Below are 16181 nucleotides of genomic sequence, written 5' to 3'. Positions count from 1 at the left end.
CATCAGGGTGGAGGCTTACATAGGGAGCCAGCAACAGACAGCTTAGAGAAAAGTGAAGAAGCTGCGTTTTTCTTTATACATGTCTGAGTGCGGCGTGAATTTAATTTTAGCCACCTTCTCTGGCTCTTTTAAAAACAACATAAATGTTAACGATCTTATAACTGATAAAATTTAGTTTTATGTATTCCAGGTTCATAGACTCAGCTATTCAGAGTACCCTCATGTCCACCTACGACGGTGGCTGAACTGAAACTGTGAAGCTTCCTCGTAGCCTAAATTCTCAAACGGGTCAGTGTTAAGAGAGCGATGTCCCATTAATCCTGAAGGAAGTCTTAGGCAGCCATTCCCTACACTGTCACTTCAGCATTCCTACCCCAGCCCCCAAAAAGAGCTAGAGAAAAGTATGTTCAGAATCACTTGATTTGGCTTTCAGTTTGAATGACATACCATGTCTTATATTTTTCCCTAAGAGGTAATACCCTTGACAACTAGTTCACTCACTTCTTTCAAATTACCTACTCAGTTTGGGTATAAAATTTATTTTGTATGGAAGACAAATTTTGTTGCCTTAAATTAGCCTTGAAACCTGCAGCAGCTCCATTTTCATTCCTGCTTTAAACATTTATTTTTTAAGCTGTGAAAAAACCACTTTTAAAAAATGCATTTGTACAGAACAGGTTGTGTTTATATGGAGACATTAAGAGGTTTCCTCATGTCCTTTTAAAGAGAGTTAGAGAGAAGACAGCAAATTAGAGAGGCCTAATGGAGAACTGCATAGGCCAACCTTAACAGCTTTCAAATATTCAAAAGATTATTAAAAGGACCACAACACTGGGTTTTCAGCTCATGGGTGGTCAACCTGAGTTAATGAATCAAGCAGATGTTAGGGGACATTTCAGTAAAATGGGTTATAAGTAATTTGTAACAGAGCAGAATGGATAGGACTAAGAATGAGAGAAAAATGGAAAAAAGTGTTTGACACACACACAGCTAGAACAGTAAGTGACTACAGGAAAGGCAGCCATGGACTAGAAACCTCACAACATTGTGCAGTCAAAGCGGGACGTGGGCTCCCCCTTGAGGGGCGGGTAGAACTTGACTCAAGGGGACGGAGGCAGAGGAAAGAGCAGCATCACCTGAGCGGGAGGGGATAAATGGGTGTGGGGCAGGGGCGGGACATGTGCAGGTCACCTAATTAGAGCAGAGGTTATGACAGGATCGTATGCATCAAACCACAGGAAGGGCTGTGACAACTGAAAGAGGGCAGTGTCCTTGGGCATCTCTTTCTCTGACTGTAGTTTATTCCAAGTCTGGATAACCTAAACTCGGTTTTCCAAAATTTGATCTACTATAGAAAATATATATGTTCTCTCTCTCCAGAAGAGACTCACAGTGGATCAATAATGTTATCTTTTTGTGATCAGTACTGGGACGGGCAGATCCATAGCTTCCCAATGACCAAATTTTCCCAGAGCAATTACTACTCCCAAATGTACACGTTCACACTGACATAAAAATTTTGCTGATAAACAAGGCATGCTACAGTGATTCTTATCTCTAGAGATGATATTTGTGTTAAGTGATCTGTGTGACAAAAGACTGGAAGGAATCTGGAATAAATATTACAACTCAAATTTTTAAAACATTTTCATTCTTAGAACTTAGGCTCAGGATTTCCCTATATACAAGGTTATCTCATTCACTGGCCTTCCAATCTGCTTTCTGAGTGGAGGAGAAAGAATTGTAGCCAGAGCAGGAGGACTGCTTGCAAGGTGCCCTTATGCCCCCGCTCACCTGGGTACGGCCGTGGGAGCACACCCAGTTCCATCTTGCCATCAGGACAGGAAATGTTTAAGAGCTGCTAAAGTATGCCAGAGCCAAAGCGAGTCCCAGCCACCTCTCACTTAAAGAGCATACCACTCCTTCTTAGAAAGCCTGTTCGAGTTTATTGAAATGCTCCCTGACTTTTCTCAGGAAACTTCTGACCTATACTAAAAGCATATTACACTAGAGAACGTTTCCCATACTTAGGCAATTGAGTAGGGAATTGTATCTGAATTTTGCTTTACCAGCACAAGGACCTCGATACACAGTGGTGGTGAATTCATAACCATCTCAGAGTCAGTCTAACATTTTTATAGCTTCTGTTTATAACAGCTCAGAGAGGGAAGCTAGGCTGACCCCCATAACTCCTAGGAACCAGGAAGCAGGTGTTAAAAGCATGGGCATTTGAGCTAGACAGACAAGCGCTCACACCCTAAACACTCCAGTCCCTGCCTGTGTGACCCTGGACACGTTACCTGACTTGTGTGCTTTAGTTCCCTCACTTACAAAACAGGAAAAAGTCGTGCATGTCTTAAAGGATACATTTTCATCCGAAGATGAAATAATGACGACAGAACATTTAGCATAGTTCCTGATATAAAATGTGCTCTCTACAATCAACCTTTCCATTAGCATGATGTCTTATTAGTATTCTGACATTTATTTTTCTAAAAGCCTGCATGAACTGTTCAGGACTGTCATTTTTTAACAAGAGTAGCTTATCTTTGTTATGGTTGTAGGCGTTTCTTACCCATGAGATGAGGGTAATACTACTTACTCTGCTAATCTCATAGGACTGAGAGAATCAACAGTATAGGAATGTATTCAGAAAATGAAACATGTAAAAGTTATTAACTGAAATTTTAAACCTGCAATGCACAAGACAGAAGTAAGCTTGTCATTAATGGTGTGGAAAAATAGATATGTCAGAATCGCCATTTCATGACAAGTCCTTTTTCCTAAACCTTCCCTAATGAGTTCATTTTAATTCATTTCAATAATATAGTGATTCAGTATCTTCATGTGATAATGACTCATGTGTTTTAATTCACCAAATGTTGCTTCTAGATCATTTTCAGAAATGTCTGTTGAGCTCTTTCTGAGGAAAGTCACGACTTGGGTAGTGAATAAGATATGAGATATAATTTTATTCTCAACTCAAGCCAAATCGTGTTTATTACTAATTTAGATCATCTACTCATAGTAACAATTAAATAAGGTTGCAGCATAGTGTGGCTGGCAAGGCATGGACTTCTGGAATTTGAATACTAGTTCCGTCATTCATTAGCCATTTTAATCTTTAAAAATGTATTTTACCTTTCTGAACTTGCATCTGAGAAATGGAACTAGAACAGCTACCTTTTAAAGGAGATGGTCTTCTTCAAGAGCAAAGCATAGTCCCTAGACACAGTAAGTTTTCTTAAAGGGAGAACAATTTAACAACAGAACAAAGCAGCACTGACTCACAGTTCACAGATGCCGGCCCTGGGGGGAAGGAGAGGCACGAGCTGCAGCAACAGCTTGACACCATTTTGCCATTCTTCTTCTCTCTCAAATTCACAGTACAAGTAGCTACACTCCTCAGAGGAAAACTGATAGAAAACATAGGTGTCTTGAAAGTATAAATGTTGGTCCACTGTTGGAAAAAAAAAAAGTGTGGATCAGTGTTTTAAAGTATATTATTTAGAGAGTCATAAACCAAATACTAAATTGGAAGCATGAGTATAATCATTAGGGAGAGGCCAGGGGAAGGGCTATAATTCTACATCCTAAGTCCATTCATGGTCACAATCCCAGTGAATTAAAAAAGGATTTACTGACCCATCTATTTTTATTACCCCTCGAAGCTTTGACCAGCATTTTCACATATATTTTATAATTTTTCTGCTTTAGGGCCAGGTGAAATTTATAGTAATTCAAAGATAGTAGGAAGAAATATTTTTCAGTGTCTCAAAGAAAACTAATGCATGCAATTACTTCAGTGGTACTCAAATACAACACATGGTGAGTTTTAATCAGTGCTTCTCAACCAGGGTGACTACGCCCCCAGGGAACATCTGGCAATGTCTGGAGATATTTCTGGTTGTCACAACTAGGGGGTGCTATTGACATCTGGTGGGAAGAAGCAAGAGATGCTACTAACTACACATTCTGTAATGTACAGGACAGCCCCCTACCAATGTGAATTATCTAACCCAAAGTGTCAATACTGCCAAGGTCAGGAAACACAGTTTTAAAGGAATCAGAACTGGAGACTTTTCCAAAAAAAATATTAAAACAATCTTTATAATTAACGCTAACATTAACAAAATGTGTTCAACCTCACAAGCAAGCTGATAATGTTCCTCAGAGGGAGCTGATATTTCTAAGTAAGAGTATCAAGTGCTAGGTATTATTAACTCACTAAGATTAATTATACCCACACTCCCATCTGTACCGCTCTTTCACAGTGGGACTTGGGGGATGCCTTTCTAAACCTCACTATGTTCTCTGGCCCTCAATATTTATTACCTATAGAAAAAAAAGGGCTTTGTAGTGACCAATCACCACCTGTGTGATAGAGCTAAATTAAAAAAAATCCAGATTGCTTTATTCCTAGTCTTCAGTTCACTGCGCTCAACAAAGAAAAGAAATATCGACCATCGTTTTAGTTTCTAGTTAACATCAATTTTCTGTTCTGTTTAAACTCCGAATTTTCATAGGTCATAGCTCTTAACGGTTCATGATTACTTAGTCAATCAAAACGGTGCACACATTCCACTCATAAAATCAGTTTCTGATGACAATTCTAAGTGCAGCAAGATAAATCACACATTCAGGGCAACTAAAGGTGTCACTAATTTAAAAAATAAAATTGTGAGCAGCAGTTTGAGTAGAGAAGGGGGGGTAAGCAAAAGGCTCATACGTTGACAATCAGCAGGACCCTAATTATTTTTACAAAAGATGTGAGAGAAATAACAATCAAAAGCTGACCTGTCATTTTTATTTATAAAATAAGAGAAAAGGCAAATATTTACCTGCAAAAACAATTTCCATTCAGACTGTAACATCCTCTAGAAAGTTAAGTATATTTTGGTCTGGTAGCTTAATAAAACAATGATTCTGAACCTTCAAAACACGTAATACTAACCTGATGACATAATTCCCATATCCAGTAGGAGCTGCCAGACCCCTATGGCCATTGACCTGCACTGGACAAAAGGACAGTGTTCCAGGAGCCAGTCTACCAGTTCTGACCCAACGCAGCTTCTCCTGGACAAACACAAAGCCATTCACATAAGATGTTGTTGCTACTCGTTTGCCAAAAAATTGATATTTAATACCATTTCTCTCATGTGCTCCCTTTTTTAAACAAGTGACTCACTAATAAATGGCACATACCTCTTACTCATCTTTCAGATTTCAGCTCAAATATCACTTCCTTAGAGAAACTTGGAATAAAATTCTTATACTTTTACTTCATGTCACCTAACATTTAATAACCATACACCTTTCTGAATGGATAATATCTGCCTTCCCCACTTAAGAATAATTTTCAGGAGAACAAGGACTATGCCTAACTCACTATTAAGCCCCAACAACTAGGACAGTCCAGGTACACAGTAAGCTCTCAAACTACATTGTGTGAATAAATGAAAATATAAATTTAGCAGTCCTTTATATAAAGATAATGCTTCTGCCTTGGCAAGACAAGTACCTCAAGCTGGTGGAGATAAACTTGGGTTTAATCATTCATAGATATTCATCTTGTTTATTTAATAAGAACAAAATAATCCCAAGAAGGTTCAACAAAATTGGGACCACAGTGAGTGGTACAGAATTTTGTTTGCTACTTTTGAGATATTAAACCCTAAAATTTGTCTCAAAGAACAATGAATTTGACTGTGAATCTTTTTAGTATAATCTCAGCAATCTAGCTAAGCAACCTAGATCATAAAACCCATAAACCAAGATGTGTGAGAAGGATTCTACTGACCACACACACTCAAAATATTCTCTGTAACCTGTCTTAAAATATACAACTATATTCAAAGAATGCTCCAGTCTTGGCATTACAAAAAGTATCTTCATGCCTACTTTTCCATCTTTATCAGCCTGTGATGCAAAACCAAATGAAGAGAACATTATGAAATACAGTTTTTTATTTGCAGATATTTCAATGAATCCCACCTCCCTTATGAGAAACTGTCACCAAAATGTGTTTTTTTTAATGCTGTACCATGTAAACAGCTATGTTTATTCTATATTTGGTATTTAAGGACCAAAAGATGTCAACTTTGTCTGCGTTCCTAAAACAGAAAAATATTGCCTATCTCCTGTGACTGGCATAGGCACAAATATCTAGAAATCACACAGTTACCAACAATATGAAAAAATGCCATGAGGTGCAACATTTTCTAGGGTGAAGAAATACTAAGTTTTTCTACCGAGATGTTTGATCAAATATTCTAGCTTTTGATAATGCTTCCTTTTTTTTTTTTTGGTTCAGTATCACTTGTTGAAAGATACTCTAAGGCAATTAAGACAACAGTAGATATGTTTAATTGCAGGTTAGTGTTAAGACATTTAAAAGATTAACAGTCAGATAAATAAATGTTTTTTAAAAAACAAAATGAGGAAACAGATCACAACAAAACAAGCAATTAGGCCAATAGTAACTTCTAATTCTATAGGACACTTTTCGTGTTAAAGGCTCAAAGTGTTAATTAATTCCTCAACACCTCTGTCAATTAGCCAGCATCTTCAAACTAATTGCTCCCAGCAGTTATCACATAGATTAAACACTGTATCGCTTTTTAATCCTTATTCTCGGAACAATATAGCTCCCCAGCCTACTCTGTGTAATAGGAAAGGACACAATGAAACATTTACTGAATAAATTAAACTGCCAAATGGTAAAAGATGTCTGGACGGATGTGTGTTTACAGGTGATGTGGAAGAAATTTCTCAGGCCAGGGCTTCTCAAAACCCTGTTCAGCCATTACCTGGGGGATCTTGTTAAGGTGCAGATTCTGAGGCAATATGGCTGGATGGGGCCTGAGAATCCTCAGTTCTGACGGACCCCGAGGAGATGCTGGTGACCACAAAGCCCCCCAATCTCCCACCAGCTCTACCTTGTCAAGTGAACAGCTCACTTTGTTTGGGGGGTGGGGGGCAGGGCTCAGTCAATATGCTAAAACAGAGTCCAGTGATCCCTCACTTATCACTGGTATTACGTTCTAGACCACCCCCAAACGGTAGGTGAAAATCCGCCAATAGGAACCTTACATTTATTTTAGTATTTACTGTACAGCACCACAAAATCCCACAATATAGTGAAAAACTCGCAATAAGTAATTAAATATAATATTTTTAAAAATCCTGCGATACAGTGAGGCCATGATAAGCGAACCGTGATACAGAGAGGGACTATTGTACTGCCATAATTTTAGTTAATAATCAGGTGAGCTGCCTCTGCATTTAACTCACACTCCTCTGATTTCTGACCAGGCTGCAACAAATCCGGTTAAAATACCTAAATCCACAGGATTTCGGGAAGAAAAGGACAGAAGGAAACAAAGACGGTTGGAAGGGAGAAATCTGAATACCGACAGCAGTTCTTCCTGCCGGTGTGTTTTCAGTTTTGTTCGGATCCCAGAAACTGTTCTGAGGACACGCAGATCTAACCACAGCAGCATACTAGGTAGGCACATTGTGATTCAAAGGTGATTAGCTACCAGGCCAATGTGACTGCTATCCTAAGGCATTATTTTTAACAATCTCTGGAGTTGAACATTCGATATCTCTTAGCTTCCTTCTGTCTTTGGTTAACATTTTTAGCAAGTAATTCATGGTGGGGCAGAAACAACCTTCATTTTGAATATAAATGGGGTGTCAGTATTCAGAGACCAGTTCTGAAAGTAATCTCATGTGGTACATGGGGGACACGTTACCCCGATTTACTACCAGACACAGGAAAATGATCCATGCTGGGCCATCATCTTAGCACTTTGTCTTTATACCCCAAAGGTTAATCAGTCGTTTTCTAAAAGAAAGGAGGTTCTGGCCTGACCCTTGGGAATCTGAAATAGCAAAGCACATGCCGTCTCCCTATTCTATTTGCACCAGTCCGTTCTAATTCGGATGGATGGTTCTTTTCCATAAACCTGACTCAGGTACCTCTCTCAATTATTTTTTCAATTTCTATCCACAGAGATCACATAAAGAAACAAAACAGAAAATGAGAGATGTTAGGTATCACCTTATGCAGTAGCTAAAATGAATCCTGTGAGCTTGCTCACAACCAAACCCAAAGACTTACACAGTTTTTGTTTTAAGAAAAGAAAAAAAAATCAGAAGTATTCAAATTTAGTTAAAGAAACATTGTTTATTCTGGGACTCTTTCCTACTTTTTCTTCTCTCAGTTATGCTGAGTACTCTTCCTATTCTTTGTGGTATTATAATCTCATTTCTGTAAGAAAGAATAATGGTAACAAATGATAGTAGTTTTTCTTTCTGGTTTATTTTTGTAATTTTTCTTTTGGTATTGTTTGGTGTGGTTTAATATCTTTACTTAAAATAAAAATAATAAAATTATGAAAAAATAATAAAAAGGTGAAAATTCACTTTTGTTCTTTCTTTAGACTGCACCAGAAAATGAAAATGTGCTCCAGACTTTCTAAATGACCACTCTCTTGGTCCAGCTGTACTTGCAAACTGGCCACTAAGCCACCTGCTTACTCTAATGCCTCTGTCCTTATTTACTAGCCAAGGCAGAGAAAGGCCATCCCCATGCCAAACTGCCCCTCCCCCTCCTCCCAGCATCCCAAGGAGGATGCTCACAGGGCTCTCAGCCCATTGACCTTCATGGAGTCCGCCCAGAGCCTTGATAAGGTCCCTGATGAGGGGACCTATATTTATGGATGCGTCAGTGCAGCACATGCCCAGTAAAATTATTATAAAATATCCCATCTCAGAGAAAGCAGAGGCTTTCTCAAAACCATCCACACTTGCGGATCCCAGACCCTAACTTCATCCAGGAGGCAACTGTCAACAAACACGTGCTCACCTTAAAGAAGAGATAAGTCACCACCAATGTCCAAAAAGGACACTTCAAACAACTGACTAGCCCCTCCTACACTGATACCACCTGTCTCTCTGTGATCAAGGTTATGATTTTAACACAGTTATTTTTTTTTTCCACAAGGAGAATTTCTGACAAGGTATTAGACAACTGTGTTACCTGTAAAATCCCTTGAGGTTCACTCGGTCCTTTATCAGGTCAGCTGCCTGAACGATAATAATATTCCTCAATGCTCTTCCCGCACATGAAGAATTCTCCCCATAAATCTAAGTGGAAAAAACAAACATTCACTGTACATTTAGAACAATAATGCAACAATTTGTGAGCACACTATATGTAAAGAATCATGACCAAATCCACAAGCTTAAGACAATGTATGTAGCTACAAACACAATTACCTATTTTATTTACTTTTGCTATTGGTACATGTATGCTATAAAGTTATACTAGCTAATTTCCATATGCTAAACTGCTTTAATTATAATGATAAATAATCTCCTTTTACACTAAGATTTTAGTGTAAAATATTCTGTTTATAAAATTATAGTGTTCTATCAATATAGCAAATTGAAGAATATTTTTATTAGAACTCTGTCATATTGATGCCACCTTCATGTAAAGGTCAGAAGATGGGGAAATAATTTTTTCCTATCTGGTGAACATCGCACCACAGCACGATTTGATAGCAGGCTGCTGTCTGCTTTGCTTTTAAGCTTCACTCAGCTGCAGCATTCTCAGTTAATTCTAAGAATCCTGATTTCATCTACCCCATGATTTCATCTAGCAGATAAACATTTTATTTAACTTCTTTTTCTAATCTTCTAATTTGCCCATATGAGTCTCTGATTCTTAAAGGATGAAGGAGGGTATTCCTTCGAGCCAGAGAGGTTTCTGTCCTTTAATGTGCCCTCCTTTCTCCGGAAGTGGCCCTTCTTCCTCAGTGCAATGCTGTTGCACAAACAAAGGAGGCTAAGTGACAATGACCAGTCTTCATCAGTGAAGGTTCATGAAAATTAATACATATGGAAGGTATGTGTTCACATCTGTTTACTTGTTTATTTTAATTTTTAATTTTTTTATTTTTGATGCTATTATAGATATCCCATTTCTGCCCCCCTCCCCCATTTACTTGTTTCTTGGTGAATTCTTTCTGCACCTACAAAATTTTGTCCCTATAAAATATACATATCTTCTCTGGAAGCAAATAAACTGATAACAGATTGATTATAACTTGACAGGGAACAATTTAACCCCATCCTTATACTTCTTTAATTTTCCTGTTATCACTTCCTATGAGAAAGTGAGGACAGAAAATGATTTATTTTTAACATATTAAAACTTAAAAACAAAACAAACAAGAAAGAACAAGCCAGATGACAGAAACTATTATCATAAGAGAGGTACAAGTCAGCTAACACCTGACTAGTCCTGACATGGTACCAATATTCAGTCACTCAATCATTCAAAAAAAAAACAAACAAAAAAAAACATGTAAAGAGCAGCTATCAGGCCTCAATCTAGATGATGGGGACACAATAATGGAACAAGTCCAAACAGGCCTCTGTTCTCACAAAGATCATGATCTCCTGTTATTTAAAAAAATGCAACTCTTTGTTGACTGATTCTTCAACACAATACAAAAACATCTTTACTTACCAATTAGCATACAGTGATGTTCTGTTAGTAACTATAAACAATCCCCTTGCCAGTTTTCAGTGTAAAATATCCACTATATCTAAAATACAGTGTTTTTGTACAGAAAGTTGAAAATATTTACATTACATATTAACTCTGCTACGTTGACAATGCATTCATGCAAAGGACTTGGCAGATGGGAAAATATCTTTTTTCCCATCTAGTGAACATTTTGAATTACAACACAGTTATCAAGACATCTCATCTCACTTTGACTGTGTCATCCCAGGTGAAGGAGATGGCATGATCAGGAGCAAAGGGGAAAACTATAACTAGAGAATTCTACATAAGGATCTGTGAATCATTGTTTCAGAAAATACAGTGAGAGAGAGAAAAATCATACCTGGGAAGATGTATGTTCAAGGTATGGATTGGAGATCCTTCTGGAGAGAGTCTATTTTAAAAGAAAAAGGGAAAATATTAGAACGAAATAGAAGGCATTGTGCGTTCAGGGCACACTATATGGAACAGTGGGAGGCCCAGTAGTGAACTGTCAATGACAAAGGGTGAGCTTAAATCTCAAGTCATGGGTACAGAAGATTCACGTCCTTATTCTCACTCAATGTAGATACTACCTGAGCAACATCTACTCTAATGGGACAAGGTATGGCATTTGAACAGCTTTCCATCTACCGAGTACAAATTTTAAAAGTGCGGCAGAAATACCAGGATGTTTTTGTACTTGTCACTTTACTCTTAATGTGATTCTGATTCCATTTCTCCTTTCCTTCTCAGGTCCACGTTAGTAGTCTAACTCGCGCTTTCAGCCCACCCACCTGAACAGCGGCTTCAGCTTCGCCCAGATTCCCCTGCTCTCTGGTCACATCCTCTCAGGCCATCCTGCACACCTCAACTGAACAAATGTTTCTAAACTGCCCTCTCAACTTAGAACGAGTCTGTTATTGCGTACGCGTCAGTCCATGCCCCAAGCCTTCCCTGCTGGGCCTACCACAGTCTGCCACCAATAGGTTTCTAGTATTCACTTTCCATCTCCCTGCCTGGCTCCTTGATTTTTCAAGACATACTCATCGGAAGAGCCTGCCACTCATATGCTGCCTCTGCACACACCATTCTCCATGTTAGAGAGCCCTGTCTTCCCTGACGCTTTCCTGAATGCCACCAGACTTTGAAGTCCAGGTTTATGTAGTCACCTTGTAGGCAAAGCTCCTCTGACCCACCCCAGTCCACCAGGGTTTGTCCATCTTTGTCTTTTCGACTGTTCAAAAGGCAGCTCCTGGGTGCTCTGCATAATCAGTTGTCTTGCTGTGAGTGCATTTGCCCCAACTAATCCATAAGCTCCTGGAGAGAGCACTGGAAATTTATACAGCTTTGCTTTCACAGCATCTAGCACGGCAATGTTTATTTTTCTATTCATTTATTTGTAGATATTTATATCTTTATATCAGTAATGTAGCAGCTAAATTTTCCTACCTAACAAGCCAGTAAAACGCACCATCATCTACATATGCTTAAGTACAATGGAAAATTATTACCATTTCCCATTGCAGTATGGGATAAAGAACAGAGGAACTAATATTCACTGAGCTTTTGACCTATGTTTTTAGAGCTTCTTCCACCTCTAATTCTCAGGCTTGCTGTCTTTTCAGATCCCATAGTTTTTAATCTGCTGCGTTCACTTCCTAGAATTTGAAAAATGCACAAAACACACTCTGCTAATCATCGCTTTCCAGCATCTGAACCTTCTACCAGAATTTAAGGTAAGACAGAATTGCTACTCTTTCTCTTGGCCACTCATGCACCTCCCACACTACTTATCTTCTAATTAAACTACAACAGATAAATAGACTCTAACCAAAAATGCCAATTGGTACACTTTGCTAAATATTTGCAATGGCTCCAAAGAAAATGAAGTTCATAAGGTAGACCGGTCATTTTAAATCCCCACGTATAAATAAAACATCCACCTACCCCTCTGGTCTGGTCTATACACACTCCCAGTTGGCTCTTCATAGGCCTTCTGTCATCTGAGCCTCACTTATTGAAATACTGCACAATTTAAAATTTGTATATGCACCAAATGTATAATTTGAAGACGAATCATCATGATAAGTGATTTTTTTTCCCCTCAACAAAGACTTTTAAAAATCAATATGGCAGGCCAGAACTGACAATCTTTATTACTCATCTAATTGCTTGAATCAGCTCAGAAAAGCAAATACTTCACGTGATCTAGTTAAAAAGAAAGTGCTTAGGTAGAAACAAGTTCTAAAGAACCAGGCAGGGGCACTTGGACAAAAGCAAGCAAATGACTTCCTTTCTCTGCGCCAGCCTCAATCTGGCTCTCTCAACACTAGTCTTACTCTCACACAATCCCACTTCACAGAAACTTCCCGCCCCCCCGGATGGCTTGTTTGAAAAGACTGGTAAGGTGAGTAAATAAAGCAATGGGATTCTTCCTTGCTAACTGGATAACACTGTTAGATAAGCTACCAACCCACAGGGGATCCACAAGAGCAGCATAAGAACTGCCTCTCTCAGGACACAATACCTAGATCCGTTGTCAGAAACTCCTGTGAAGCCCTCTCTAACTGGACCCAGGGGAGCTTTGTTTCATCACCGCTCTGAGATGGCAGCTCTCAAACTCAGCTGAGCTCGGGGAAGCCACAGAGCTCTCTGCAGAACTCCGTCTAGTTCTCGTTATTGTTAAACTTTAACTATCACAACTCTGTACTTTTTTTAGAGGCCACTCTATGTAAGTTGTTGCAAGGAGAGCAAGTGCCAAAGACTTAATGAAAGAAGAACATGGAGGAAGAGTCCATCCATTATCTCATTTTTAACAGGTATTGGGAAAGGATTGTTGCAAAATTTTATCAGGAGAACACCATGGGTCAACTTACAGGAACCTGAGACTCCCTGCTCTAAATAATCTACAAATTCCTCTCTCAGCATCGACCTGAACCTCCTTTTCAATATGCTTTCTCTAATATGTTGTAAATCACTGAGCTTTTTCCATCCTATCTTTGAATCCCTTGATTTTATTTCTCCTCTCAGAATTCCAGGGCTTCATCTAATTGCTCTTATGGCAACTAACTTCCATTCATTTCACAACTACTTATGAAGCCCCTATTGAGCTCCTCGCCAGGTACTGCGGGAGCTTCCACAAACATACATATATGAACATGATATTGGTTCATCACTAATTTAGGAATTCATTTACCAGAAGATATGGGACCTGAAGGAAACTTTAAACACACGAATTCTCTTTCTTGGTCCTGATTTCCTATCAATTTCCTCCATAATCTTGGATGACTGGTCTGATTGATGCAGGTTATCCTGTTTTAAATGGCTCTCACCTTCATACCTCACAGTGCCCAGATAAGATAATGATTCTTTCTTGCCCCTTATTTCCAATTTCCTAGAATTGCTTATGTTAGATGTAATGATTCTTTCATGAAAGACATACATACATCACAGAGAGAAGACTGCTAACAATACAAATAAAATTACATTTTAATTCAAATTTATTTCTTTTCTGTTCCATTTTAATAAACCACGAAAAAGGATTCCCTAAATGATTCTAGGGAGGCCTCATACTTTAAGCATGTATTAAAAAATTGCAATCCTTTAATACTTATAAATGAACTTCCAGAAAAAAACAGCATAACTGTTTTTATATATATATAGCATATATTACCTCCATGGTTTTTTAAAGTTAGTTATCCACTAAAGTTAAACTGTAATATCTATGAGGCTGGTTCTGAACCAAGCATGGAACTCATTCCAGGCACTGAAAATATCAATAAATTACATGATAGACTTAAGGCACATTTTTTTAAACAGCTCTTGGAGGACATGTTTTAATACTCTCCTTGGATTAAGTTAAAGTAAGCGGGCTACCAAGGGGAGAGAGAACTAAGAGGAGAAAAGCTGAATCACTTCAATAACCACAGAAGCATGGCCTGTTCTACTACAAACAGGAACCAACCAGAACCACCAGGTTTATTGATAACTTGAGAATTCAGTTCATGACACAACTTTCTGTCACCTCCGACCCCTGTCCTTTTCCCATTCCGAGTGATCGAGTAGAATATTAAGATGTTATGATAGAATAAGTATACTTAGATTTCTTACAATCCTAAGAAGCCAAAAAGCTCCATAAGTAACTGGAGGGCACATACCTTAAAGAGATTACGGACTAAAACAATCGAGGCTATGATCTAGCATGCTGTCCAGTAGGCTGTGGGTCCTTTTCAAGCCCCAGGATACACTTATATCTCAACCCAAGTTTGATCAAGGTTAAAAGGGCAGAATCCCAGACAGTATGTTGGCTTGAGAATCACACGGTCACCACAAGTCAAGTACAGACAATGCAAACTGAAGACATGAACCAACTCAGGAAATGGAAAGGCAGGGTGGTCCAACGATGGCTCCCACAACCACTTCCCCAAGGAACGTGCTCCCAGCAGCTACTCAAAGCCACAAAGGCCATTTGTAATACAGTCTCAACACAGTCTGGCCACACCAAAGTTCATGATGTTTTTGAAATCATAGTTTTCTGTTCTATGATGTGTAAAGAAAATGGAATGAAAGGGAAGGCGGCAGAAAGGCTTACTGAGTCCTCCCCTTGTTTTAAGCACTTTCCCATATTAGCAACTGCACTCACCTCTTCATATTTTTACAGACAAGAGGCCTGAAGGTGAGAGAAATTAAGATATTTACTTCAGGTTCCAGATCTGAAAAGTTGTAGAGCCGGGACTGAAACAAAAGCGACAGATTCCGTAACTACCACCCTCCTGTTATATGCTGTGTGTCATTAAGTCATAAATAATTGAAAGTATGCGCTAGAGGTTGTGCTAAATATTCTACATTCAACCTATATCTTAATCCTTGAAAAACTATGAAGTAGGTGCTATTATTAACCCCATTTTGCAGATGACAAAACTAGACTTAAAAGGTTCAGAAATTCACCTGAGTTTGCAACGGAAGCCTATCTTTAGTACTGCCCCACGTATGTGCCTTCTAACTTAGGGTGTGGAGATTTGAGAGGAAAATGACAAACGAGTCCATCTAACTGCATGAAGAAGTCACAAGGAGCCTCTGCTAGATCCAGCGGTTCTCAACCCTGGTTATGAGTTAGAACCATCTGGGAAACTAAAACAAACAAACAAATAAACAAAGAAACAAACGAGTGTTTAGGTCTCACCCTGGATCCACAGAATTAGAACCTCTGGGAATAGTGCCTGCTGGGTTTTGCCAATCTCCCCAGGGAATTCTAACCCAGGTGTGAGAAAAACTGTCAAAATCAGTGGTTGAAATTGGTCATTTGAATCTCTCATCACGCATTTCAGCTGCGAGGCTTGGAGCGCCCCACAAACATCGCCTCAATAACACTCCCGGCTAAGTTCACAACATAGGAGAGGAATAAGCCATTTGAACAACACTGGGCTCTGTGGCTGAGCTTCTAAGACTGGCTGGTGTAGAACAAAGAGCCAGTGTTTCAGTAAATCCCACCTTGCACCTGTTCATGTGGTATGTGTTTTCTGCATAGCCCAGCCCAGACACAGCCTTAAGCCAAGATACCTTCATGTCTGCAGAGTAGCATAGCACCCACCCACCTCCTGAAAGGCCATACCCTTTC

General features: G+C 39.0%; 1 protein-coding gene across 2 annotated transcripts in view; it reads right to left on the bottom strand.

Moving 5' to 3' along the window:
* The window catches only part of RAPGEF5 (Rap guanine nucleotide exchange factor 5), a 206058-nt gene that overhangs the window by 151120 nt on the left and 38757 nt on the right, over positions 1–16181 (bottom strand). For both annotated transcript variants that reach the window (XM_090287121.1, XM_090287120.1), the window contains exons 2-5: positions 10926–10976; positions 9047–9153; positions 4955–5076; positions 3292–3460 (exon numbers count right to left, since the gene is read on the bottom strand). In XM_090287121.1, coding sequence (XP_090143247.1) covers positions 3292–3460; positions 4955–5076; positions 9047–9153; positions 10926–10976 — 449 coding nt within the window. The remainder of the gene's footprint in view (positions 1–3291; positions 3461–4954; positions 5077–9046; positions 9154–10925; positions 10977–16181) is intronic.

The sequence above is a fragment of the Furipterus horrens genome, unplaced genomic scaffold (genome assembly GCF_987537825.1).
Source record: "Furipterus horrens unplaced genomic scaffold, mFurHor1.1.pri manual_scaffold_9, whole genome shotgun sequence".
Taxonomy (NCBI): domain Eukaryota; kingdom Metazoa; phylum Chordata; class Mammalia; order Chiroptera; family Furipteridae; genus Furipterus; species Furipterus horrens.
This window is presented reverse-complemented; position numbering and strand designations above follow the sequence as displayed.